At 39.0% G+C, this 27785-nt stretch overlaps 1 protein-coding gene across 31 annotated transcripts in view; it reads left to right on the forward strand.

Moving 5' to 3' along the window:
- Nucleotides 1-27785, forward strand: part of NEB (nebulin) — a 207472-nt gene that overhangs the window by 175584 nt on the left and 4103 nt on the right. For 2 of the 31 annotated variants that reach the window (XM_090045724.1, XM_090045730.1), the window contains 26 exons: nt 64-168; nt 992-1096; nt 3196-3300; nt 4206-4316; nt 4778-4888; nt 6880-6993; nt 7136-7240; nt 7609-7713; nt 8762-8866; nt 10306-10398; nt 12086-12178; nt 13359-13451; nt 13922-14014; nt 15070-15162; nt 15722-15814; nt 16262-16354; nt 17552-17644; nt 18257-18349; nt 18975-19067; nt 19544-19636; nt 21750-21842; nt 22138-22230; nt 22513-22605; nt 23602-23709; nt 23990-24176; nt 25365-25457. In XM_090045724.1, the coding sequence (XP_089901850.1) occupies nt 64-168; nt 992-1096; nt 3196-3300; nt 4206-4316; nt 4778-4888; nt 6880-6993; nt 7136-7240; nt 7609-7713; nt 8762-8866; nt 10306-10398; nt 12086-12178; nt 13359-13451; nt 13922-14014; nt 15070-15162; nt 15722-15814; nt 16262-16354; nt 17552-17644; nt 18257-18349; nt 18975-19067; nt 19544-19636; nt 21750-21842; nt 22138-22230; nt 22513-22605; nt 23602-23709; nt 23990-24176; nt 25365-25457 (2656 nt within the window). Of the gene's footprint in view, nt 1-63; nt 169-991; nt 1097-3195; nt 3301-4205; nt 4317-4777; nt 4889-6879; nt 6994-7135; nt 7241-7608; nt 7714-8761; nt 8867-10305; nt 10399-12085; nt 12179-13358; nt 13452-13921; nt 14015-15069; nt 15163-15721; nt 15815-16261; nt 16355-17551; nt 17645-18256; nt 18350-18974; nt 19068-19543; nt 19637-21367; nt 21461-21749; nt 21843-22137; nt 22231-22512; nt 22606-23601; nt 23710-23989; nt 24177-25364; nt 25458-27785 lie in introns of all 31 variants that reach the window. The other 29 variants (XM_090045725.1, XM_090045737.1, XM_090045726.1 and 26 more) reach the window with 26 other exon arrangements.

Genomic DNA, 27785 nt, shown 5'->3' on the forward strand with positions numbered 1-27785 from the left:
ATATAGTGGCTTTATTTAATGAGGTTCTTTTTTGCTAATTTGTTGAATTTTTCATACCTGCAGGTGAAATATAAGGCAGATCTAAAGAAACTTCACAAGCCTGTGACAGACATGTCTGAATCATTGATGATGAACCATGTCCTGAACACCAGCCATCTCTCCAGTGCTGTAAGCTCATTACCTAACCCCAGATCCATTTACTTTTCCATTTTAATTGCTTCTCTGTTCTGAATTGATCTTTGCTAACAATGTCTGTAACAACTACTCCCTCCTTTACTGTTCATAGGGCATCACCTGGTAGTGATCTCTTCCTCTCCTATCTAATGATTATTTCCTAGCCAACTAGCAACATTAATACATCCATCCTCTGGGTACTGAAATCTTTGTTAGCTGTAGTAGAAATGCTAATATTTTAAAACCGCTAATCATTTTTAACTGTAACTTATTTTTTTACATTTTTAACTGATCATATATCACTAATAAAATGCCATTTTTTCATTTTATCCTTTCTTTTCTTTCATCTTGTTTTCCTTTTTTGCATTTATTTGCTATTGATTATTATTCTGTACTTTTTTCCTTTTCTTTTGTATTCTCTTTTTGTACTGCTTTTTAAATTTGATTTTTGTGCTTAACATAATTCTGATGTCTTAGCACAGAATGATGTTCAGACCTAACAAACCACATCAGAATTATGTAAGATAAAAGGTAAAAGTCATTATTACCTGATATATATAAGCTTACTATGTATTTGCTGTATTTTAATTTTTCATTGTTTTCCCTTGGCCCAAAAATATAAAATTTGAGTCCACTTGAGGTGATTAGAAAGGACAAATGTCCACCTCAGTAAATAAGTTTGGTTTATGGGTTGTTTTTTGTGGGGGGTATTTATAATTTTTCTTTCATGTGCCATTGAAGTGTTTGCGTTAGCTGGGCTTAGGGATTAGACTTGATCAGTTTTTTATTGAGGTGGTTCTTGGCACCTTCCCTTCAGTACCAGTACAAGAAGCAATATGAGAAGAGTAAGGGTCACTACCATGTGGTGCCAGATAACCTTGAACAGCTTCATCTAAAGGAGGCATCAGAACTCCAGAGTCACGTAAGTTGTTCAAGCGCTTCTCGTGTTTTGGTTTTATCCAGTGTCAAACACTTGTTTTATATTCACACAGGATTGTTACTCGTAGTGTATTTCAATTGCTTAGTGCTGTTTTAAATGACACAATAGGACTCTGCCGTGCACACGCATACACGCATTTGGGGTTTTTTGAGGGGTTTTCACCATACTAACAAATCTATTTGAAAAATCTCTGCTATAGCTCTACCTAAGTTTCCCCTGACTGATGGAATCTCATTTCTGTTAGCATCTTATTCATTTCTGCTAATTTTAATTCCTTTCCCTTGGCAAAATATTTTCCTCTCTGCCAGTTTACTGAACACAGTAATATCTTCCTTTTAACCCCAGCTGTGTCAGGTATTTCAGCCTATTGAACATTGTTGCTGTGTTGTAGTTTTGCTGGAGTCTCACTGGGGGGCAAATGATCATCACTTGAATAAAGTAAATAGATCGGTGTCTATCTGGAAATCTGATCTATATTTCAAGTTTCCCCTCCCTCGTTATAAAATCATTTGGCAGTTGAGATCTAACGCTCAAGTCAGCAGCTATTGTTGCTGTTCACTTGTCCAAATATTTGTTTCTCTGGAGTCCAGCAAATATTATTCATAGGACTAGGTCCCATCACTTTTATTCCGGGTTTTTCTTGACTCTAGAGACAATTAGGAGAGAGGATTCTATTAAGCAAGTGATAGACTTAAAGCCATAGTCTCCATCTGTTGCATGGCATAGAGGAGCACACGAGTGAACAAAAGGCTGTATGACTATGTGCGGGCTGTGTTAGACGTGAACGTTGTGGCTCCTGGTTGTTCCATGCTGAGAATTATGCAGGAACTTGGGGAACTGCCCAGGCAAATAATTGAATAGAGAACATGACAACACCATCACACATCAGGGAGCGCTTTGAAAAACAGAACACCCAAAGCGCAGGGTAAGTTACTAGCCCCCTAGGGACTCTCCATGGACTTTTGACTACATTGAAGGGACATGTGCGTGGAACTGGCTAAAGAAGCAGCCAGAATGTGATTTTGCAAGCCCAGCACCGTAGGGGATAGTTAGTCATGACCCTGGCTGATCACAAGAATGCTAAAGGAGCATAAAGGGAGTCTGTCAGGCCTTCAGATCAGATATTTAAAGTTATATGGGTGTCTCCCTTCCTTAACCACTTTGGCTTTGTACAGATGTTGCACTGAGAGGTTTGGGGGTTAGAGCAGGTTAAAAACGCCCCCCTCCTCATTTAACACAGTGATTAGATAGGTGCCAGGAGTCTGATCTAAGGTAAGTCAGGGCAAGGAGTTTGGCAGGCTTGGTGGTGCTGGCTGGGGGTTGGGGGAGGAGGGATGGTGTCTATCTGGGACTGGGCAAGTGGCCAGGGGGCTAAAAATAGCCCACTGTTATGGGGGGGCGTAGGAAGAAGTACAGCTCTGAGGTTGGGATGAACAGTTGGGCTCTTCCAGCTCCAGAGCCGCTCTCAGAACGTGGACAGAAGTTTAGCTAGATTAGTCTAAACATGCCTGATCTAATTTAGTGCACCTCCAAGGTAGCATTAAAATAGATCGGCCATTTTTGACTAATCTAACCTTTCTGGAACTTCTGTACAGTTTGCACTTAGATTGACCTAACTAGGGATCTAAGGATAAAGTCCACACCTAAACTAAATTAGATCAGGTGCCGATTTTTTAACGTGCTCTAACCTCTTCTTAAACAGCTGTATCCATGCCTTGTGATCTGTAAGTCACAGCCAAGTTAAATCCCAGCTCCCACAGGGGCTATATATGGAAAGGAAAATAATTTTTCAGAGAGGCAGTGGTAATAATTTACAGCTTTTGTTAAAACTATACAATAAAATTATATAAAAATTAATCATTAAAAAAGAGAGGCAGTTGTGGCACCATTGTGCTTTGCTGAATGTCTGCCCCTTCCACATCTTTCACAGTGGTGGCTGTGGGTTCTCTTCTTAGCAAGACAGCCAGAGTTTGCAGCTTGTTTTCCACTGAAGATCTGTTGACTGGACAAAGCAGGCCTATAGTGGCCCATGAACTAGTTCTTTGGTTGTTAAGAAGGTAACTCTTGTCTCTTCTTATCAGGTGAAATACAAAGAAAAGTATGAAAAGGAAAGAGGAAAACCCATGTTGGATTTTGAAACTCCAACATACCTTACTGCCAGGGAATCGCAGCTCATGCAGAGTGAGGTAAAGTGTTTCATTGAAATCATCAGGGGAAATTTAAGAATCTTCTGCCTAGCTCTGCTTATGGTTACACTTTCACAGGAATATGGTAGGTAGACTAGGTTCCTGGAGTATGTCACTATGCTTTTTTTTTTTTTTAGCTATAATCTTCTGATAGGGTAGGCAGTTCCATTATACCGTTAATAACACTTTAAACTTTAAATTTCAGTGTGTAGCTATAAACGGTATGAGTTCTGTTACTCTTTATCTTAATTCGTGAGTAAAGTAGTTTATAGTCAACCAGTAGTTTTGAATCTGAAAGAGAAATGCAGCCAGAGATGTCCAGTTCACTGACGCTTTTGCAACAGAATATATTACTTTTTGTTAGTTATGTAAGTCTAAAGAAGATTTTTTTTCTTCCAAGTGTAAGACTCTGGGCATCATTCTTATTGAAAAACTGTTGAACACCTGTTTTGTCTTTGATTTCCCAGTATCTTTCATTGGCCTCTCATTCTATTCCTTCAAGCAGCTACTTTCTGCCTGTTTGGTGATCCGATCTTGTTTTGTTACAGTGAAAAACTTATACATGTTGAAACACACTTGTATAAGGTGGCTGGTCATGATGTTTGGGTGATTGCATTGGTTGTCTGAGCTCCTTGTCTCCTGTGTGTACCCGGAGAATTGCAAAACCTTCAAATGCAGGGTCAGCTTATGCATCTATCAGAGCCAATGAGAGACCTTTCATTGACTTAAGTGGAAGCAGGTTTAGGTCTTAGTTAGCTGCAAGGAGGTAGTGACGCTGTATATGAATATGCTGGAGATAACTAGAAATTGCTTCTTTTCCCCTAGTACTTTTTACCTTACATTTCTTAAAATTAAATGCAATAAATATTTGCTTTTTTGCCTTTTTTTCTTCCTACTCTTATCAGAAAGAATATAAGAAGGACTTTGAAGAGTCCATTAAAGGCAGAAACCTTACTGGCCTGGAGGTTACACCATCTTTATTGCATGTCAGATATGCAACCAAAATAGCAAGCGAGGTAGCAGCTACTTCACATTTACTTCCTCTATCAAGCCAAATAATTCCACTAATTATCCTCAGCAGTATATCTTCACTACTTTCCTCACTCTTTAACCTTTGATGTTAAGCATGTTTTATGTGTTTTCTTTTGTATGTTCTGTATGATCTAATTTGTTGTGGATGTTAATTCCACTAATTGTTAACTGTGTTCATACTGAGTCCTTCCTGCAGTGTCAACATAACTGTTTCATTGTGTGTGTTACATTTTCCTTTTCATGTTTACCACTGAGTTTCTAATGTGTTGTGATCTATGTTTTAGAGGTTATATAACGCCAAGCAGTAATTTTTTTTGTTTAAAAAAATCCGTTGGATTTTATTTTGATTTTTCTAACCAAGTGGCAGAAAGGAGAGATTCTCTGTCTCTCTCTCTCTCCCCTGTCTCTCAACTGTTTTTACAGTCTTCTTTTCTTCTTCCTGTAGAAAGAGTACAGGAGGGATTTAGAGGAGGGTGTCAAAGGTAAAGGTCTAACAATCTTGGAGGAGACTCCAGACTTACTAAGAGCAAAGAATGCCACTCAAATCCTGAATGATGTAAGTAAAAATCTGGTTGGAATATAGTGTGATTGGAAATAGAATCCTTCCACATGATTAATGCCCAAAGCAATTTTAGCACTCATGAAATGAAAACAAAGCTTCTAGACATGACCTTTCAGAAATCCCAGATTTGGGGAAAACTGAGTAATTAGTTACTGGTTGAGTAGAAAAATGGGAATCAGCACCATTCCTAGTTCCACAGCTGACTTTCTATTTCAGCTTGTCTAAATCACTATATTTGTACCACACATAGGTAAAATAGATATTTTATACTAATCTTTTTTGTGGGTTTTGGTAGCTTCAACAACTAATAATTCTATGTTTTTCAACATCACAGAATAAAAGATGATTAAACAATGTAAATGTTTTAGTAGTAGTAGTATGTCAATACAGTAATATTACACTTCTAATAGTTATTTTGCTAGTGCAGCAAATTTCTTCAGTTCATCAAGGAATACATATTTTATTAACATTTTTTATATTACTAAAGATAATAGGTTAAATCCAATGAAACTGGCACACAAGCCTGTAGATTACACCAACTTCAACTAAATAAGTCCCTTCAGCAGCAGAGAAATGTGGCCAGACACCAGGGACACAGGAGCTGTGGGGACCTCTAGTTTCCTCTCTGATCACGATTGCCAACATCAGCTGCTTTTTTTTTTACCCCTCCTCCCACCCCAAGTTGGCACTTGGGGCAGTTGCTCCATTTGCCCCAGCTGAGTCCCTTACATTCTAGGAGATGACCTACCACTTCACTTCATCGAATTTCCACCAGAGGTCAGGAAGTGTCCACCCCGGGGAAGAATTCTGAAACTGCATACATCCTGGCCCTGATCCCTTTGGCTAGCGGCAGTCATTACACATAAACCAGTTTAAGTGTTCAGAAAGTGTTTTAAACCTGTAACAGAACAGATCTTCAGTACACATGAACCAGTTTGAGATAAAACCGGTAGAATATAGTATCAAACTTAACTGATTTGGGTCAAACCAGCTTATGCAATATCTGTCCCAGACCCCTTGCTGGTCTAAGAAAAAACAGACTCCCCCAGCATCCTGGCATCCTCTTTGGGCTGGGCAGGGTTCTCTGCTCCACACCCAGGCTGGCCCCTCCCTTCTGCTCCCTGGCTGCAGCTCTGGCAGAGACTGTGGGCCTGCTTCCCACCTCCCCCTCACCACTCCCTGCAAAGCAGGAATTTCCCCCTCCCCTTTTGCCTTGCTGAGGGGTGTCTGTATTAGCTAGTGGACCACATGCTGGCTACGGTGCTGAGTCAGCAGGTAGAATCAACAGGCAGAATCAGCAGGTAACCAGTAATGTACCTCCGTTGGGGTGAGAAACACTGAGTTAGGGGTGATAAACACTGTTATTAATTCCCTGTTGGGTTAACCAGAGCATCCTGCCAGGGCCTGGTTATGCCCCTCTTCAGCTCAGCCCTGTAGAAGGGAAGGGAGGGCTGCTCTAGCACCCCCCAGCTTCTAGCCTGAGCCACTGCAGGCATATGCCTGCATGTCTGGGATGTCTGTATAGTTACAGAGTAATTTAACCTAGCCAGCCAGGTTAAAATAACCTGCAAAGATTGAATAAATTCAGGCTCAGGCTTCTTGAATGTCTGTCCCTAGCCCATGTAAACACTACCTTGCACTTTTCAGGCAGGTCTCACCAGTTATTGCTTATCTCCCTGAGTGCAAGCTGCTCGTCAATACTGTTTTCCTGGGGGGATTCTTGCCCTGAGACCTTGCTTCAACATGTATAATGCGACAAAGTAGTGTAGCCTTGAAATAAACATGGCCCACAAAATTTGTAGATTCATTATTTTCTCTCTTGTGATGTTTTTCATTTAAAAAATAAGCTTCAAGTATTTGAATTTCATTTTACTGTTTTGTGTATGATTGACATCTCTGTATCATAGGGTTCTTGTAATGTGGCCTCAATTAAAGATCCATTCTATTCTAAATAACTTTATTTTAAATTACTATCTATACTGTAGAAAGAGTACAGAAAAACGTTGGAGATGGAAATCAAGGGAAGAGGTCTGACAGCCCTGGCTTTAGAAACACCAGACTTTATGAGGGCCAAGAATGCTACAGACATTGCCAGTCAGGTTGGTGCAAACAGCTCAGACATCAAATCTGATGACTTAAAAAAAAAGAAACCACATTAAAAGTATTTTCTGAAAAGCCCAAAATGAAATTGTGGTCAGAGATTCAATTAAAGACATCTAACTCTGAGGTTTTTCATAACAGATCAAATATAAGCAGTTAGCAGAAATGGAGAAAGCCAACTACACTACGGTTGTGGATACTCCAGAGATTATTCATGCACATCAGGTCAAGAATTTGTCAAGTCAGGTAATGAGATTTTAAAAGACACGATCATAATTCATGCTTCATGAGAATCTCCCCTAGTTCATAATTAGTAGAGGCTAAGTACAGAACATATCTTTGTTTTAAGATGAATTAAATAGCTGGTAATGATAAAATTCAGGAGACCAACCAGAAAGATATACATCCCCAGAACTATTGATCTGCCAACTTTTTCCAGCACTACTTTATATATAAACAAATTCAATTTAATTGTTTATCTTGTATGCTGTATCAAACACTGAAGTTCGAAATACTCATATTTACATTTTTATTAATAAAAATGATGCTATGCTGCTATTTATACTTTTTACATTAACAAAAAAATCTCTTCATAAATATGTATTTTTAAACAGAAAAAGTATAAAGAAGATGCAGAAAGGGGCATGTCACACTATGTACCTGTTCTAGAAACACCAGAAATGCAGAGAGTCCGTGAGAACCAGAAGAACTTCAGCACTGTATGTATATCAAGCAAGCCACATTTATACTCACACAACAGACAGCAGCTAGTTTCCATCTAATTAACATTTTACCACAATCCTGCAATCTTACATTGTGTACCTCTGGACAGGCTGGTTTTGTGCATGTACAGAGTCCTGCTGAGAGGGCTCCATAAATGTACAGCCACTCACTGCACAAGGAGTTGAAGTAGCATTGTGTTTTTCCTGGAAAATTATTCCATTTTACTACACTGTTTTGATATTTCACCACTAATAGCAGCACCCTGAGTGGTGGAGGAGTCACACTGGGAAGTACATATACAAGTACTGTGTTTACCCAAATATAAGATGACTTCAAATGTAAGATGACCCCCACCAATAATCAGATTCTGTACATATAAAATTATAAATTTGTTATAATTTACCATGTATAGACTCTAACTAGGGGAAGGCCATCTTAAATTTGTCCCCTGCACTGCTGTGGTAGGAAACACAGCAGCAGGGGCACGGATGGGGGTAGGAGACAAGTTTCCATCGGTATGTTTGCCCATTATTTGTCATGTATTTTATAGTCATGCTTAATGTTGGCTGCCCTTAATCAACAACATAGTTTGTTTTTATTACTAAGCATTTACTGCTTTTGGCAGTTTACTAATAGATGTTTTTAATGCAATTTCCTTGTATGCAAATATAAAACCAAGGGGCTTTCCCTCTCCCTCTCCCCCAGGCTAGAGAGAGGGGGACACACCTTGTTTTCTATGTGAGTAGAAGCAGTAATTGCATTTTTTCCCCCCCAGTAATGTGATTTAATTTTCATAACTACCATTAGACACTTTTCTGAGGGATTTTTTTATGATATGCTTTTATTCTAATTTTTATTAGGTTATCTGGAACTCTGGAGTTCCTTTATGCCCACGAATTATATCAATCTAGCACATTTGATGTTGCTTATTGTCTCCATAAAATGTATCTTTGAGAATCTTTTATTTTGCATTTAAGCAAAGAAAAACATTGTTAAAAGATAGCAAAAGTGATACCCATTAATTTTCTTTTACTTCATTAATAGCTTCAGTACCAATGGGATCTAAAGAACAGTAAAGGGAAAGTTATGGTGGTACAAGATACACCTGAAATACTGCGTGTTAAAGAAAACCAGAAGAATTTCAGCTCGGTATGCTTATTTTACCTTTTTTTCAATGCTTGCTCAAATAGTTCTATGTTAATATTTTTAAAAAACACACTTATTTTAGGCCTTGAACTTGCAAACCCGTATGCTCTTCAGTGGACTACTCGCATGCTTGAAATTAGGCACATGTTGTGCTATAGAGGCCTTATTGTTTACTACTTACTTTACACTACTTAGTGTTAGCTTACTTTGATTGCATCAATACCTGATGCTTCTTGTACAGACCCCAGATTTCTTATTTAACATTTTGATGAGGCAAACAGTTCTGCATTTAAAGGAATATTGTTGGTGTCTGCTCTATTTTGCCATGTGGCCATCCAGGGCTGTGAACTTCTTGTACAAGCAGTCCTTGACTTACAACATTCTGCGTTACAATGTTTTGCACTTACAACATTTATAAATTGACACCCTATTTCAACTTTATGATGTCAGTTTCGACTTTAAAATGCTTGATCCGATGCGACACCATGCCAGCGAACAAGTTCGCTGCGTTGCTCATCTCCCTGGAGAACATCTGTCCAAATTTCCTTGACACTTTCTTTAAGAAAGCAGACAAGTCCAGAAAAACCTGCAGCCAAGACTCCTGAGAAGACTCCAGTCAAGAACCCTTCATAAAGTCCAGCCTAGAGCCTTTCAAAAAGTCCAGCAAAGTCACCTCAAAGAAGTCCTTCCAAATCAATATGATTGCTATTTACAATAGAAATACATTAAAGTAGCTATATTACTCATCTATAATTGATCGAGTACAAAATTCTGGGGTATTTTTGGTGAAAATGGGGTATCGGCCTTGGTTCAGGAACCAATCCCCTGTTTATAACATTGGTTCTTGTGAGAAAATTGGTTCTGAGTTACAACGTATCGACTTAATTGGTTCCTGAAAACCTCGTCTTGTGTCATAAGTCTGAGGACTGCCTGTATAACAGTCTTGGTGTGTTGTATATGTCTTCTCCTAACAAAAAATGAGCTATGTCTGTCCTGATTTGTTTCACATTTGATATATTTTATCATGAAGTGTCCAACAGATATTTCTGTGTCTCATTTTCAGTGTAGCTTAGTTAACAAAGGAAATCTGTCTGATAGGTTAGAGGGTGAGATGTTTCAGTTCGATGGTAAATGTTACAAAATGCAATGCTATCATCCTCAAAACATATTGCTGCAAATAAAAGTTATCCCAGCTGTTTCCCCTCCTTCCTCACATCCCCCACTCCCAGGGTGGTCACTGCTTGGGGCAGGATAGATTACCGAAGTAGGCAAGGTAAACATTACTGACCCTGTTTTGTAATCATTAAAGACTTTGCTTTAAATTGACTCTGAGGCTACCTATTTGCATATTAGTTTGAACTATGTATTGTAATCATTCTCCATCAGGGAACCGTATTATATTTTATATGCTTAACTTTGTTGTCTTGGTTTTGAATATGAAGATTTTATATAAAGAAGATGTTGGAACAGGAACAGCTATTGAAAAGACACCTGAGATGCAGAGAGTTAAACGAACCCAGGATGCAATTAGCTCGGTACAAAACAATTTATTTTTTTAACACCCTTCCTGTTCTAATCCAACTTGAGTGATTTTATCTTTCTTAGTTTTCTTACAAGTGGTTGTCTAACAGTGGTTTTTGGAATAACCTATGCAGCTAAGGCTTACATTAGAGGAGCCAGACTTTACCTCCTACCATTAATTAAACAATAATCTTTCTAATTATTAACATTTTGCTAATTATAATCTTTTTCTTAAAACATGAACCCCCCATTTTAATTCTAATCTTGTCTCAGTTATGTCTTTTTAGCATGTTTCTTGTAGCAATATTTTTTGCTTTGCTCTGGCCAAATGCAATTAAATATTTAGCACATAAATATTTTTTGTTCTGATCACTGAATGGAAGGTTACTTATGGGGTGCTCTTCTTTTCAAACATTTACTTGATAGGTTGTTGGGGAACAAACTTTTCTTGGGATCATTCCCCCCCCCCTTTTTTTTGTGCATCTTGTGAAAAAAAGGGAAAAGTGGATGTTTAAATAAATGTTATGTATATACTTTCACCCATGTTTGTTAGAGTTTATTTTATAAATCCAACTGAATGGCTAACTTAGAAAGTGAATTAAGAATGTTAACATATCTGTGTCAGGGGGTGTGTGTGTGTGTGTGTATATATATATATATATATATATATATATTACCAATTAAATTTAGTAAGCACTCTTCATGGTTAGGGTGACCATCAATCCTGTTGGGCAATACAGGACATCCTGGACACTTTTAAGTCTTAAAGTGACCCCCTCCCTTCCTCCCATGTTGGCAAGTCAGAAGCAAGCTTCAGGGAGAGTTGGAAGAAGAGTAACATGCTACAACAGGCAGCCTGCCTGGCAGCCTTCCTGGGGCCTGTGCCATTTCCCTTCCCCACCGGACTGTGCCCCATTTTAATCTGTGCCTCATGCCTGGGACCAGCCTCCAAAATCCAGGACTGTCCCAGGAAAAATGGGACAGATTGTCATCCTGTTAATGGTTGCATCACATCTCTGTTCTCACGCATCTGCTGACAGATTAACTGTAAAAGGATCAGCAGGTTTTGAAAACGGCTCTACTTTTAAAATGGAGTTATATATAGTCGGAGGTGCTGAGTTGTTTCTCTCATCTCTCATATTGAAGTCAATAGGATGTGCAGGTTTTCATCGCTGAAAACCAAGCTAATTTTGTTTAGGTGTGTCCTGTTTCACAACCTTGGGGCCTCTTTAGCTCTTTTCCAAGTCAAAGACCCACCCATGGGAACCAGTCTTCAGGAACAGTTAGGGTTTCAGCTTTAGTTATGCGGGGAAGGGAGGCTGAGTCAGATTTTGTCCCTGAGGATTAGTTTCTGTCCCTGCTCCATGCAGCCGTAACTCTGGAAAAATGCTTTCTTCATTCTGCCTTTCAAAAACAAGATGTGTATTTTCTGGGGTGTGTTGTATGTAAGAAACTATGGTATGGGAATCCATCGCAACTGCATTGTATGAGACCAGAGTTGAGACTTAACTACCCTGATGACACAGATCATAGAATGTGTCTTGACAATCCTTCTACATGGGTGCATGTAATGCTTTACATTTCAGTAAGTTAGAGTATATCCTCTGATTCTTTGTTCTTATGTAATTGGATATGAAGTGTGGGTTTTTTATGTGCTTTAATGCAAGTCCTTTTGTTTTTTGAATATATGTGACTTTGTAGATTAAGTACAAGGAAAGTATTGGAAAAGGAACTCCAATTCCTGATCTCCCAGAAGTGAAACGTGTCAAGGAGACACAGAAGCACATCAGCTCGGTAGTGACTGATATTTTTTATACTCATTTGTGTGACCCATTACTGTAGTAACGTCCTGTTTGCTCAACTAAACAGTCCTTCTCTTCCTTTCTAACAAATGCTATCATTTTCAGCTGCACCTTGCAGGTGGGTATTCTCCTTAGGCTTAAACTTCTGTTACTGTTAAAGGATGTTGCCTGCTGAAGTCACCCCTCCATCATTCTGCTGAGCAGCTGCAACTGGATGCTAGAACTCCAGATTTCTGCACTGTTCAGTCTTGAGGCTTGATTAACGCTTAGGAGGTTTAAGTCTATTCCCTATTCCAAACACATAGTTAAGGGCAAGTTCTACAACAATGATTGGAAGAAAATTTCTGTACAAGTAATTGGAACCATTTTGATTGTCACAAAACCTGGCTACATTGAGAAGTTCAAAGAACACCTGGATCTTTTCTGATACTAGTAAGTGTAACAGTTTCAAGAGATATACCCTTACTCTGCTGATTGTTGGGCAGCACTCCTCTTAACTAAAAGAGAATTGTGCCTGTAGAAACATGGCAGGATATGGTCTTTTGTATATTAGCACCTCAGATGTTCACTGTAAATGCAAGTGTCAGTAACTCCCTAATAAATCAATATTAGTAACTTGTAATGGCTTTCCCTTTTTGCCCTTTGTAGCTACCCTTTTTTATCTCTGCTCCTTTTGATTCTAATTGTTTTTACAGCTTAGTTTAGCATAACAAAGTTATATTTTCAAGCCATGCTACGTTTTTCTAACCCTGAATTTACTTCATTTGCTTTCTCCTGCCTTGAATGCCTTTTTGAGCATTTCTTTATTCTAACCATTTTCTTACTTTGATGGCCTTTTTAAGGAGTGTTATGCAATATATAAGTATGTTCTGTGGATTGTTAAGAAGAACCACCAATACCATGAAAGTTTCTTGACTCTGGATAATAGTTTTGGATCAGACATCTCATACACACTTTATGAAAAATACAGGCAACTTTTGAAGAAATAATCACAAGTCCAGACAAATCTTGACTTGTCACAAACCAATGTCAAAATTCAGAGAAGCAGACAAAGAAAATGTACATAGATTTAATTTAAATTAAGTATATTTACAGCAAAGAGTGCTGCAGTTACATTTCTGTGAAAAGAGTGCAATTTTCTTATCACCTTTCTGGGTGCTTGTATTCTGCAGGTATTGTACAAAGAGGACCTGGGGACAGGGATCCCAACACCTGTCACTCCAGAGATAGAGAGAGTCAAACGCAATCAAGAACACATTAGCTCGGTATTTTTCAAAGAAATAAAAACTTCCATAACAACTCATCCTTTCATAATAACATCCTAACAATCTTCCTTTGTTTCTTCAATGCTTCATTAAAAAAAACAACAACCCAGTATTTATAATGCATTCCCCTTATCTCATTTTTCTTTAACTTTTTGGGTGACTTACAACTTTACATGTGTAAAAAAACCCAACCCTTAAAAATCAAAACCAAACCAAACCTGAGGTAAGCTGTGGAATTAACAAGGTGCTATCCCTTCCTCTTCATTAACAAATTATCATCTATATCATTTTTATGGTATATAGACTGAATAATCAATCACCCTCCACTTTCCTTAGCATTCACCCTTAGATGAAGTGTGAAATCATAAACAGCAGTATTGGTACTAAAAACTACTCACCAAATAGCAAGAGTTTAATGACTTTTCCTATTTCAAGTGATTTTTTTTTGGATCCTTTTTTGTACCTCACAGGTGTTGTACAAAGAGGGCTTGGGGACAGGGACCCCAACACCTATCACTCCAGAGATGGAGAGAGTCAAACGCAATCAAGAACACATTAGCTCGGTATTTCTAAAAATTAAAATAAAACAAAACAAAATAAAACCCCCTTAACTCATCCTTATCAGTTTTTTTTCTTTTAACCTGTTGCAGGGCTTTGAATCCCAACCCCTTTTTACTGAATCACTAAATCTTTGTTTGATTATTTAAATATTCCACCTTAATCCATCTTAGATACTGTAAATAGTTCCTTCTTTGACAGTTTAACCTTATTTTAACCACACTCCCTTATTTTTCCTTCCATGTGATATTCAGAATGGAGTTCCCTCTTATTCTAACAGCCATTATTAGTATTACCCTGCTGGTGCAGTGCAAATGAAAAATAAAACCTAACATTTCTTTAAAGTATACAGTAGAATGTGCTTAGAACGTAACTTGTCCTTCCTTTGTTCTTGCTGTGTTGGATGCTTTTCTTGTGTCCTGCAGGTTTTGGAAGGAGACCCTGGGTAGCATCCCCATCCCCGTATTGCCATAGCTGAAGAGATTTACATGTGTAATGAAGATTTATTGTAGTACACACAAGCCCTGGGAAAATCTCTTCAGCTTCTAATGCATTCCATTTGAATAGCTGTCCTAAATTCAGCTTATGCCATGACTTTAATTTCTTTTCTTCACTTTTTAGCATCCCTATTTATACTGTGGGAAGTTTGAATTCATTTATACCACTTTTGAACTAATCACAGGTTGAATTCTCTGCTCACTTTAGGGTTAATGTGCTACTTAGGAGACTATACTGTTATCTCACTTATGCTGTCACATTCACTTAAATCAGTGCAGTTACTCCAGATTTAATATGATGCAAGTGAAATTAGAATTTGGCTCTACTGTGTCCTCAGATACACCCATACAGCTCTTACCAATAAGATGTGTGTGTGCATAACTAAGATCAAAGCAAAGTGCAAAATCAGTGATGTTAACAGGTTTCTCCCTTAACTTTTCTTTGGCTTGGGACAGGGTTGATGCAAAAGTATTTGTTGTGCTTAACATTTCCACCATGGCAGCTACATTTTTATTAATTTGTTCCTTTTTTCTTTTTTTGACACCTCTTTGCTACCATGCAGGTGTTGTACAAAGAGGGCTTGGGGATTGGAACCCCAACACCTGTCACTCCAGAGATGGAGAGAGTGAAGCGCAATCAAGAACACATTAGCTCGGTATTTTTTTGAAAGGAAAAAAGTTCCCTTTAACACCATTTAAGATGAATTTCTTAACATTCATAAACATTTCACCATTTCCCTTCCATGTAACTAACTTCAAAAAAGCAAACCCACTCTTTTCCCACCGTTTACACATTTCCATGACTATTACCTACCTTATTTTTGTACCTATGTTTTTAGGATTTTTATAATTCTGCAGGAGTCTTAACAATATCCACCTCACTGATTTTGTCCATTTTATAAAACATAGAGCTATTTTATTTGTTTTTTTTATTTGCCTTAATGCTATTTTTCACCTACTGTTGTGCATGTAAGACATGTGACATGACATTTTTGCCTATCTAAAGAATTCCATCAAACTCGATCTCAATTACTGAATGCAGCACTGACTTTGGCTTGGTTACTTGTGAACTTTTCCAGTTTTTTTTGGTTCATGGTAAATTTGGTACACATAAAAATGTTTTTCCTTCATGTTCAGTGATTAACTTCATACAATGGACTGTTATTATATTTTTATTATTTTTCATGTTTCTTACACTTCCTTGTTGCTATTCAGGTGTTGTACAAAGAAAACGTGGGGACAGGAACCCCAACACCAATCACTCCAGAGATGGAGAGAGTCAAACTCAATCAAGAACACATTAGCTCGGTATTTTCTAAAAAAAATAAAGTTCCCTTTAACTCCATTTTAAAATATTTTTAACCTTTATGCAAAAGGTGTTATCCTTATTCCTGTCTGTAATCCACTCATACAAATAAGAACGTCCTCTTTTCCATCATTTTAGTGCAGTTTTCCAGTGATTGTTAATTACCTTATTTGTGTCCCCATATTTTTTGATGTAAATAATCTTGAATAATGGCAGGCATCTTATCCCTTGCCCCAACCTTTCTTTTGACTCTGAAATTAATTTTTACTTTTAGAAAATAACACCCAGGCTTTTCCTTTGTAATATTGCCTCGATCCCTTATATTTTTTCCCCAATTTTATTTTATAAGAACTAAGACGTGGTCTTCAGGTCGTGTGAGTCCATGTAGCTGACTTTAACATAATTACTCCACTTCATGCCTTTAACTCCACTTCCTTGTTGCTACACAGGTGTTGTACAAAGAGGACCTAGGGACAGGAACTCCAATTCCTGTCACTCCAGAGATTGAGAGAATCAAACGCAATCAAGAACACATTAGCTCGGTATTTTCTGAAAACAAAAAGTTCCCTTTAACTCCACTTTTAAATAATATTTTAACCTTTAAAGGAAAAAAAAACCTCCTTATTCCTTTTTGTAATGAACTCATACAAATAAGAACATCCTCTTTCCCATCACTTTACTGCAGTTTTCCAGTAATTGTTACTTACCTTATATCTGCTCCCAGACTTCTGATGTAGACAATCTTGAATGATGTTAAATTTCTGATCCCTCGGCCCAACCTTTCTTTTGACTCCGAAATTAATTTTTGCCTTTTGAAAATAACACCAAGACTTCTTTTTGTATTTGCTTCAATTTTTTATATATTTCCCCCTGGGTTTAGTCTATATAAGAATTAACACATGCTTGGCTTGATCTTCAGGTGGTATGACTCTGTTTGCCTGACTAAATCATTTCAGCCCTGCTGCCTTCATACCTGTAGCAGCAGCGAGTTTATCGTTACATGCAGGTTGCTTCTTTTTAGCATTAGCATTTCTCCAGTGCTATTTGCTGACACACTCATTTTAAGGTAATCTTCTTAAAAAGAAACAAATAAGAGTCCTTAATATTAACTCTGAACCTTCAGTAGGATTTTATTAATTTTGCAGGGAAGATGAAGCTGCCTAATTACATATGCGTTAAAAGAAGGAAGCTTAGCAAAATGCCTACAGGGGACGTAGAATCAGATACAAACAAGAAAATGTTCTTTTTACTTACAGAAAGAAAATAATTTTCCTAATAACATTTTACTAGATATTTTCACCTGTAAAAAGACTTCACCCTTAATATTTCATTGGGGCATAACAAGGTAGTCAGGTGCCTGTCTGGGGCAACTGCCACACAAATGTGCAGTGATGACGTCCGTTTCTGCTGCCCTGTCAGTAGTTTTCTGCTCCCTTGACCTCCAAGTTGGTGTCTGGGGTGGTTGCTCCGCTGCAGGTATGCCATTGTATTTCATGGTAGATGAAATACTCATTCAGACAGGAAGATTTTTTCCATTAAAAACTGATCACATCTTATTGTATATGACACTAACTTCAGAGCTCTTTTTTCCCCTAATAACTTTTCCTGCTTTTGCTGATGGCAGCTATGGAGCCAAATGTCTTCCTTACATGCATCACTTTTCCCTGGCAAGCAGAGTGTTATTGACTCTTGCTTTTTTGTGTTTTTGTTTTTTTTAATATTTCCATGTCACCCCACAGGTATTGTACAAAGAGAGCCTGGGGACAGGGACCCCAACACCAGTCACTCCAGAGATGGAGAGAGTCAAACGCAATCAAGAACACATTAGCTCGGTATCTTTGAAAAAAGTTCCCTTTAACGCCATTTAAAATGAATGCTTTAACCTTTATAAAATCTCCTACCCCATCCCTTCCAAGTAATCAGCTGATACAAATAATGCCAGCAGAGCCCTCTTTTCCCTCATCCCAGTACATTTTTGACAATGATTGTTACTTACCTTATTTTGTTTTCCAGTGTTATAAGTCCTAAACAATGTTAACCATTTTACTCCTTGTCCCAACCTCCTTTTTGTCTTTTGCTGTATTGGATGTTTTATGTTCTCTATTAGATCTTTTTGGCTGCTCAAAAGCATGGGTCTGAATTTCCCAGAGACGGTCAGAAAATTCTCATGCAATCAGACAGACTTTTGCTCAGTATTTGCCAAGGAAAACATTTTCTTGTGGATTTTGTACCTATTCTAGAATGAGACATTGGAACTATTTGATCCTGAAGCCATAATCAGAATGCTCATTGCTTTCAGTGGCAGCTTTGTGTGTACAGGGAAGCAGGATCAGACCCAGGACTGACTCTGAGATGGTGTCAAATGTAATTCTTATTGCTTTTCTGATTTGTTTGCTTGTTTTCTTGTTCATTTGTTTTCTCGGGTGCTGCTTGTTACCACACAGGTGTTGTACAAAGAGCACGTGGGGACTGGAACCCCTACACCTATCACTCCAGAGGTGGAGAGAGTCAAACGCAACCAGGAACACATTAGCTCGGTATTTGTGCTAGGAGAAAAGTTTATTTTAACTCGGTATTCAAAATGGATGTTTTAACACATATTCTGAAAAGTTCCCTCCCTATTTATTTTTCACATAAATCGACTTACACGGATTACCACAACTCCTTTGTGTCTTACTGCAGTTTGCAGTGACTGCTTTAACTTGCCAAGTTTTGCTCTTCTACTGTTCTTTATAACTTGTTTCCAGTTCTACACTTCTAATCTGAAGAACTTTTAACCATATTCCCTTCTACTTTTTCCTTCCTTTTTTTACTGAAGCTGTTACTTCGTCTTTTAAAGTGGTAACACTCATTTTGATAATAGCCCTGGCTCCTTATCTGCTGCTTTTTGTGGTTTTGTGTGTAATGAATGTAACAGAATATTTCTTAAAAGAATTGTTAATATTTCTTAAAAGAATGGTTATCTATTTAAAAAGATATATACTAAATACTTGTTTTTCAGAAACAAATTTCCCAAATGCATTCTTTTAAAAATGTAATACCAGTCCTACAAAATTGGGAGGGGAAGGGAAACAACCTAGGACATGCCTTCAGCTTCAGATTTGTCACAATTAGACATGTATTTATTGCTGCTTTCTTTGGCTACTTTCTTATGTCTCACAGGTGTTGTACAAAGAGAGCTTAGGGAAAGCAACCCCGACACCCATTACTCCAGAGATGGAGAGAGTCAAACGCAATCAAGAACACATTAGCTCGGTATTTCTAACAGGAAAAATCTCTTTCAGATATGAAATATTTAACAAAATAGTACAAATTTTAACAAGCGGTGCTTCTTAACTTAAAAAGATGTGAATTCACTACTTAGCATTAAATCCATCCTTTTCTCTTATGAGCAAACTGTGGAACCCTTAACACTTTAATATTAGGTTTTCATATAGGATCTTGACTTTTTTTTTTTCCTTTTTGTGATTTTTTTTCAGTATTTCCTTTTCTGTTGCTGTTTACACTTCTAGCATTCTTACTACCATACTATCTTGCTTTTATGCAGTGCTGATACTCTACCGGGACTATTTCTGCACCCAATTAGATTAATGACAAAGTTCCCATTGATTTTATTGGAAACAGGAATGGGCCCACAAAGTAACACTTTCTAAATGTGATCATTCAGAAGCATTCTTGTTTTTGTTGTTGTTGCTTTTTGATGATTTTTGGATACTCCTTGTATCCTATAGGTTTTGTACAAAGAAAACGTGGGGAAAGCGACCCCAACACCAATCACTCCAGAGATGGAGAGGGTCAAACGGACTCAAGAATTCATTAGCTCGGTACCTATGAAGAACCATTTTCCCCTTTTAACTTACGTTTTAATTAATAACACTCTAACAAGTAACAGAAAGGCTTTTTAGCTTTAAAATTAGGTAATTCTGTCTGTTTGCATAATAATTTCCCCCTTTGCTTCTAAAAATAAACCTAGTTTTAGTGTTAACATTTGACCCTTTGGTTTTTATAATCTTGCTCTTATGTCTGCAGGGCTCTATCCAGATATTAACTATGGCTGCTGGCCCAAGAGCTCAGCAAAGCCTCCTTCCTCTTTTTCAGCTAAAGCCAAGAAGAGCCTGCCTCTGATGAGCATAGTGCGATTAACCCTCAGTGAATTGGTATTCACTGAGGTGCGCCTGACCATATGGAGAAAAGCTCTTGGACCCACATAAGTTTGGGTCCACTGAGACCAAATCAGTTCCAGTTTGGAATTTGCAGTCTTTCCATTAATTTTTCTGGGATTTGGATAGACTCTGGTTGCCTTAACCAGAATGACATAAATTGGTAAACCTGCCCTTGGAGTCTCATGTTATCATATACGCCAGTTGGGTTCCAGGGAATGAGGACAGAGAAGCCTACGTGGGAAGGATGCAGTGACATGAACACAACATCTTACCTGGACTCAGCTTTAAATTTGGCTGATGGGTGTTAGTTAGCCATTAAAAATCACTTGTTTTTGTCTGATGGCTGCAAAACAGAGCTTGGCCCAGGAAAAGAATCCTCCCCTGGGCTGTGTCAGGACAAGTACAGCTGTTTGTTTCCCCAGGGACAAGAAGCAGCAGCACACTTGGTGCCGCTGAGACTCACCTCTGGGGAACACCCATGCCATTTCCCCGGGTGGGCTTGGGGAAGCTGGGGCCAGCACTTCTCTGGCCCCAGCAGACTTAGCTATGGTCCTGGGGGCCTTGGGGAGCTACAGCCACGGTGCTCTTGCAGCTGGGAGCTTGGTTGGCAGCCAGCGCGTGGGTCTGGCAGGCCAGGCTCTGATATTGGGCGGCATGTGCTGCCATCATATGCACCGCCCTTTTTAAGGCCCCGGATCTCCCGGGGTCAAATCCCTCCCCTGCCCCGACACACGCACACACTGCAAGGTAGCAGTGCAGGGAGCACATGCATGTGCTGTGTGTGGTGCTACAGACAGGTCTGCGGTGCCACATACAGCACATCTGTGCTCATCTGGACCTGGCCCTGACGGTTGCGAGATGTTGCACACTAGCAGTTTACCAGTTGTGGAAGGGTAGTCGGTGGAATCCATGCACACCGCTTGGGTTGGGGTTGAGCATTTCAGGTGCTTGAGCATAGATGACCACTTCCAAACTGCCCCTTCTACTGTGATTCCTTCTACCCCATCATCTCTGTATCAAGGTTTGCAATAGATGAGGCTGGACCTGTGTGGTGTATGGGGGATGGACTCATTTTTCAGCTCTTCTTAGATCAAAAATTCCTGGAGAGAGGACGAACCTTTTCTTTGACTAGGTCTGCTGCAGGCATAGACAACTTTCCAGAGCTTATGGACCCCCGAATGTCATGGATTCTTGCTGCTGGATAGAGCCCTTCCATGTTAATATGAAGTCAGCCATTTAATAATCTTTTATTTTTTGTTTACAGTTTCTTTTTCACACATTACACATCCCTGTCCCCAACTGTGCTGGCATTCATGCAGTGAAATATGATTATTGTATAACATTCTTTTGTATCGGGTTTAATATTTTGGATACATCTTTTGTATCCCATAGGTGTTATACAAAGAAAACCTGGGGCAAGCAACCCCGACACCTGTCACTCCAGAGATAGAGAGAGTCAAACGCAATCAAGAAAACATTAGCTTGGTATTGTTTTGAGAAACCAAAATGAGACATGACAGAGCATCTCTAACTTACTCTGCCTGGTTTCGTTTAACTCCTAATTTTTCCCCCAGATTTTTAGAATGTAATTTTTTATTGGCTCTTACAAGAATTGATTTTCTTTTTCCTATTAACTTATTTTTATAAACAACCTTTTTCCCCTGAGTTTTTTTCCTCATTAATTAGTGACATTTACTATAACCAAGTAACAATTTAAAATATCCTTCCATTGTACAGTTCTATGATTTTTTGAATACATCTTTGCAATTTGTAGGTTATGTACAAAGAAGGCTTAGGGAAAGCCACTCCGACACCCCTTACTCCAGAGATGGAAAGAGTCAAACGCAATCAAGAACACATTAGCTTGGTATTGTTTTGAGAAATCAAAATGGGATGTTACTGAACATCTCAAAATAACTTATTCTGCCTGGTTTTATTTAACTCCTAATATTTTCCACAAATTTTTAAATTGTAATTTTTATTGGTTCTTTTGAATTACAAGAATTGATTTTCTTTTTCCTATTAACTTATTTCTATAAACATCCTTTTTCCTCTGAGCTTTTCCATTAATCAATGACATTTATTATAAAAAGTAACAATTTAAAAATATCTTGCCATTGTACAGTTCTGTGATTTTTTGAATACGTCTTTGCAATTTGTAGGTAATGTACAAAGAAGGCTTAGGGAAAGCCACTCCGACACCTCTAACTCCAGAGATGGAAAGAGTGAAACGCAATCAAGAACACATTAGCTCGGTATTGAAGAAAATAAATCAACAGCTTTCTATTAAAAATAACAAGCCTGAAAAACTCTCCCACTGCTAATTTATCCCAGTTTTTCAAGTCTTTTTTCTTTGCTTTTTTCAGTTAAAAGATCAGTTTTACTTTTTGCTTTATCAAATAACTTTTTAACTGCTTTACTTTGAGATTTATACCCATGCACTGCTGAGTCTGATTAAACAATAACACCATTGACTGAGTGTTTCTTCAACAATTGTCTAGTTTTTGATTTCTGGATACTTTTTTTGTACACTATAGGTCTGGTACAAAGAGAACATGGGAAAAGGAACTCCGACACCTATGACTCCAGAGATGGAGAGAGCTAAACGCAATCAAGAAAATATTAGCTCGGTATTTAATAGGATGATAAGCAAAAAATAGGAAATAACATTTTAACAACATAAATTGTGTATTCCTTTCCTTATTCAACTTAAGAGCCTAGTTCAGATATTAACTTTGCTATCTAGCTTTGAATGCTAAGAAGAATATAACTAAATATAACCCTAAACTAAAATATAACTAAAATATAACCTTTTTAATTCTTATCATTTTATTACCCTTGTTTAACCAACTCCTTGTTTACATATGATTAACTGCTTCAGGATTTTAAAATAATTATTTGATTTTTAAATAACAAATGTAACTATCTAAATTCCTAATAATGTCTTCTGTGCTTAGTGTGCTTACACAGTATGAGATACAGAGTAAGCATTCTTCAGCAGCACTGGTATCTGGTTTATTTTTCTGATATTTTACATAAAATTAGTTAAACACAAAAGGCTTATCCCCTTGCCAATTCCCCTGCCTCCCCACCCCGCCTTCTATTCATCACGCTGTAGCCTGCAAACTGTTACATACCCAAGTAGTTTCAGCAAGGTTGATTTGTCTAGGACTGCTGCAAAAGGATATGCAAAACCTCATAATATAATTTAATGTAAGAAGCCTGTATAGTATAAATGTCCTAAGTATTTTTTCTACTATACCATTAAAATCAGTGAGTTGCATGTCAATGAACATAAACAGAATTGGTCCCAAGGTATTGTATCTAAGAACAATTTTCAATTTCATTGCATTAAAGACATCATCATCATTTTCACCCTCATGTTCAAGTCTTGTGAAGTCAAAGGTCCTTTTACTTAGTGTAAAAGGTTTGGGGGTTAGATCTATACCATACCTGTGCCATCCATGTCTTACTAAACAACCTAACATCTGACTTGATGGCCAGGGTTTGGCCAACACTTCCTTATTCATTATTTTTCATTTCATATCTTCCTGCTTGACACACTTGCCAAGAACTCAAAGGCATCCTCGCTGACCCCTGTTCCTTCCCTGTTTCTCATTTATCAGGTTCTTTATTCAGATAGTTTCCGGAAACAAGTGCAGGGCAGAGCAGCATACGTGCTCGATACTCCTGAAATGAGGCGTGTACGAGACAGCCAGCGGCACATCTCCACGGTAGGGATTGATTTTTTTTAGAAGTTTGAGAAGTAGTATAAGAATTGAACTCAGAGGTCTCATGAGATCCTTTATTTGCCAGGTCTGGGCTAATGTACTATGGCAATTCTCATTACAATATTGATCTATCAAAAACATAAAAGAATTCAAAAGGGGTAGGCAACTTGGATTACAGAAGGTTCAAAGATGTCAGTGCACATCTCTACCTGATACCCCCTCAAGAAAAATCAGTTATTTAACTTACCTCCAGAAAAATAGATGTATTTTGTTTTACTTGTAGGTGAAATACCATGAAGATTTTGAGAAACACAAAGGTAGCTTTACGCCTGTGGTTACTGATCCCATTACAGAGCGTGTGAAAAAGAACACGTATGATTTCAGCGATATTAACTACAGAGGCATTCAAAGGCGCGTTGTGGAAATGGAGCGCAAACGAGTGGACCAGGATCAAGACAACAATTTTACAGGTATTCTGCAGTCATCTGCAGTCTGGAACATTATGCTTAATCCACAGCTTTTTCAATTTGGTGTAGAGGGATTATAGAACAACATTTAAAGAGCCATGTAAATGACCATATTGTACAGAGTATAGGTTGACGCATATAAATTGACCCTGTGTTTCTGTAAAGCACAGTTAGGAGTTTTGTATGTCCAGTGTATAAATTGACCCAGCCTCAGTGTGCGAGGCACTGAAAGCCCAGGTGGGCTTGTGGGAGAGGCAGCGTGCTGACGGGCTCCCAGGAAGTTGGACTGGGCCCCTGGGAGCTTGGGCAGTACACCAGACACTGGCAGGCTGCCCAGCTGGTCTCAGGAGGTGCTGCCACTGTGCAGGGAAGGACTGCCCCCACCCCTGCGGCTCAGGGGCTGCATGGCCTGGTGACAGCTCCCTCCCCAACCATGGGGCAGGCAGAGAGGCTCTGCTAAAAGCAGGATTGAGCCCCTCACTGCTTCTGCCTTCAGCAGGCACCTGTGACTGGCAGAAAGCCTGGCGCTGCCTGGAAAGAGGCTGGCTTCCTAAGGGGCAGCGCAGGGTGTTGGGCAGGGGAGCCTAGGGTGTTAGGCAGGGACCCCTCTGCCCTGCCTGACAGACACCCTGTGCTGCCCCTGGAGAAAGCGAGCCCCCTCCCAGGTGGCACCAAGCATCCTGCTGGCTGCAGGCGCCAGCTGAAGGCTGAGGCAATGAGGGGGCCAGTCATGGTTTTGGCAGAGCCTCCCCACCTGCCTCACGGCTGGGGAGCAAACTGGCACCTGGGCCGGGCAGCCCCTGAGCTGTGGGAGGCGGCCCAGTCCTTCCCTCCGTGGTGGCAGGACCCCGTGGTGCTGGCTGGGCAGGTTGCCAGCGGGCGACCCTTTTGTTTGATCCGTCTTTGCAGATCCTGCAGGAATGAATATGACTTCATTGTACAAATTAGTATTAAGGAGAAAAAATGGCTTTCACTAATAGCTGATCTGGTTTAAATTTGAGAATGTAAGATTTGAGCATTATGGGTTGATTAAATTCTTTGTAAGCTTCTTTGCTTACATTCTTCGAATGTGTTCAGCTTTAGGCAACAAAGTTTACTGCCAAATGTCTCTAGGAAATTCTTGTGTTCTGGTTCTTCTTCTGTATCTGATTCTCAGATAATGGGTAAAAATTCGACACCTTTCTCTTACAGATCTTCGTGTTTGGCGCACTAATCCTGGATCAGTCTTTGACTATGACCCTGCAGAAGACAACATTCAGTCCAGAAGCCTTCACATGATATCTGGTATGTTCCACGCTATCTGACAGTGACGAGGAACTAAGGTTAAATTGGAAAAGTGACTCATGGGTGGCAAAAACCAAACCTTCTCATGTCTAATGCTTAGGTGCTAGGCTTTGGGAATGGAAACACAGATTATGCCTAAATTCCACATATTTGGCTTCAGGCTAGTTAGTCACTGAGGACTGGAGTGCAAAATACCCTGCACACAGAGTGAAGGGACAGCCAAGGGGAAATGCCAAAGAGTCCTGTTTGTCTAAAATCTCACCTCTCTTCTCAGGGTAGGTGACTAGTTCAGGATTTCAGGTGTCTATGTGAGATACAGACTCACAACTTTAAGCTTGTACATTTATTACAGGCAAACGATTCATTCTTTTAAGACACAAGGGGCGTTCCTACATGTGCATTAATGTGCTTTTCCTAATGCGCATTAAATTTAGTACCTCCAATATGAGGTACTAAATACATGCACACTAGGCTGCGCTAATGCGTAGTAGCGCAAATGCATGCTTTTTAGGTGACACTTAATGCACAAAAGCCTATTCTACTGCGTATTAGCATATTAGCACTTTTTAATGCACCTTTTTAATGAGCAAATAGGCTACTGCACATTAAAGCTCATGTGTAGATTCACCCAAGCAAAACTGCACAGTGATATGACCATTTTCCTAGGAAGGGGGAGGCCTGTTGAAGATGTTGGGTCTCTGGGCAGAAAGGAGTGAAGTGTCTTGGGGCCAAAACAAAAGCAAGCAAGGAGGGAGCCTGCCACCCCAGTGAGAGGGAAATCAAAGCGTGGGAGGGATGTCCTGGGTTAGAGCACTTTCCTTGGGGAGGGATGGCATATGTAGCTTTGAAAAGCTGTTATACAAAAGGTGCTCATGGATGATGGCAGAAGTGGGCACTGAACTCAGTGTTGTCAATACATTTTAGGTGCGTTTTGACCATGGTGGTTGAACAGAGCCCTGCAGGGACACTAATGCCTAGCTAGTGAATCCCAAATGGCTTCTGGTGCAGGTTTTGTGCTTAACCATTCACCTCAGCCAAAGTGGTGACATTTCTGGGCATGTACAGCAGTGAAATTTTAGGTGTTTTCACCACCTGAAATGCCTCCATATTTGGATTTTTGCAGATCTTGCACTAGGACATCTAAATTCCATCTAAAATGCAACTGAGGCACCTACATCCTACTTTGGGTCTAGTGCTAAATGTTATGCTTGATACTGTGCTTGTCTTCCAGTTCAATGTGTTTCTGACTCAAATGTATACTGAGTTTTTGGCTACCAGAGGACATCTCAGATCTCCACTTGGAGTGTTTTCATCAGTTGCAGGAAATGAGGAAGTTGAAAAAGGAGTAGATTTGTGTACTGATTTCTGGACATCATTTATTAAATATGGAAGCACTCAAATTCTAGTGAAAGAGAGGGGATGAGGGCCCTTGGGCCCACTTTGAAAGTTGCAACCTGCAATAGTTAGGTATCTAAACTAACTAGCTTCAGATACGGTGTTGATAGCTAACATCCATATAGAGCTAATGAACCATATAAACCTATAGACATAGGTATAGCTAATCTTCAAAATGCAGAAATGATTCTACCTCTTACTATATACATGCATATTAGTTCTTCACACGGAGCGTGTTGGATTGTTTGTTATCTAGTTAGCTTATGCATGATAGTATGTCTATCAAATGTAAGTCTTTCCTAGCTTACCAGAACGTGTAATGAAGCGGTGGTATGGGATCTTGGCATTCTTTTTGTTTCCCTTCCCATTTCCATTTCCTTCCCCTTGTTTGTTTGAGAAAAGAGCTGTGCTAACATCAACAGCGGGGATGGGGGCATGGATTGACTGAGGACAGCAAAATATCCATTTTATTAATGTACAGTGCACCCTTCAGATTCTGGAAAATTTCAGTCGGGGACAACAAAGGGAGGTGTTCACATCAAGGTGTCATTAATGGCTCTCAGTGGTCCCACTTGGTTTAATAGCTTAATTGGGGCCAAGTGCTTTGAAAATATAATTTACTTATGAAAATAAAGGTAAGAGCTGAATAGCAGCAGTGGGACATGCAACACAAGCAAATACAGAAAAAAAATGGGGTTGGAAAACATAAAGAAAAGCATATTGCTCTTTCCAACAGAAAAAAATAGGGACATTGAATCATGTTTGTCTATCAAGAAGTCCCTACTTTGCCCTTCCAGTAACACTGCGGCAGTTGAATGCTCCTAAATTTCAACCATTAACAATTTGCTGTGTTTTTTTTCATTAGATATTATTGCACTTGCAAAGCTATCTAGAATGTAAGTAGCTTGGCTTAGTAGTGTCTTCCTGCTGTGC

The sequence above is a fragment of the Crocodylus siamensis genome, chromosome 4 (genome assembly GCF_052110815.1).
Source record: "Crocodylus siamensis isolate JL-2025a chromosome 4, ASM5211081v1, whole genome shotgun sequence".
NCBI classification, from domain to species: Eukaryota; Metazoa; Chordata; order Crocodylia; family Crocodylidae; genus Crocodylus; species Crocodylus siamensis.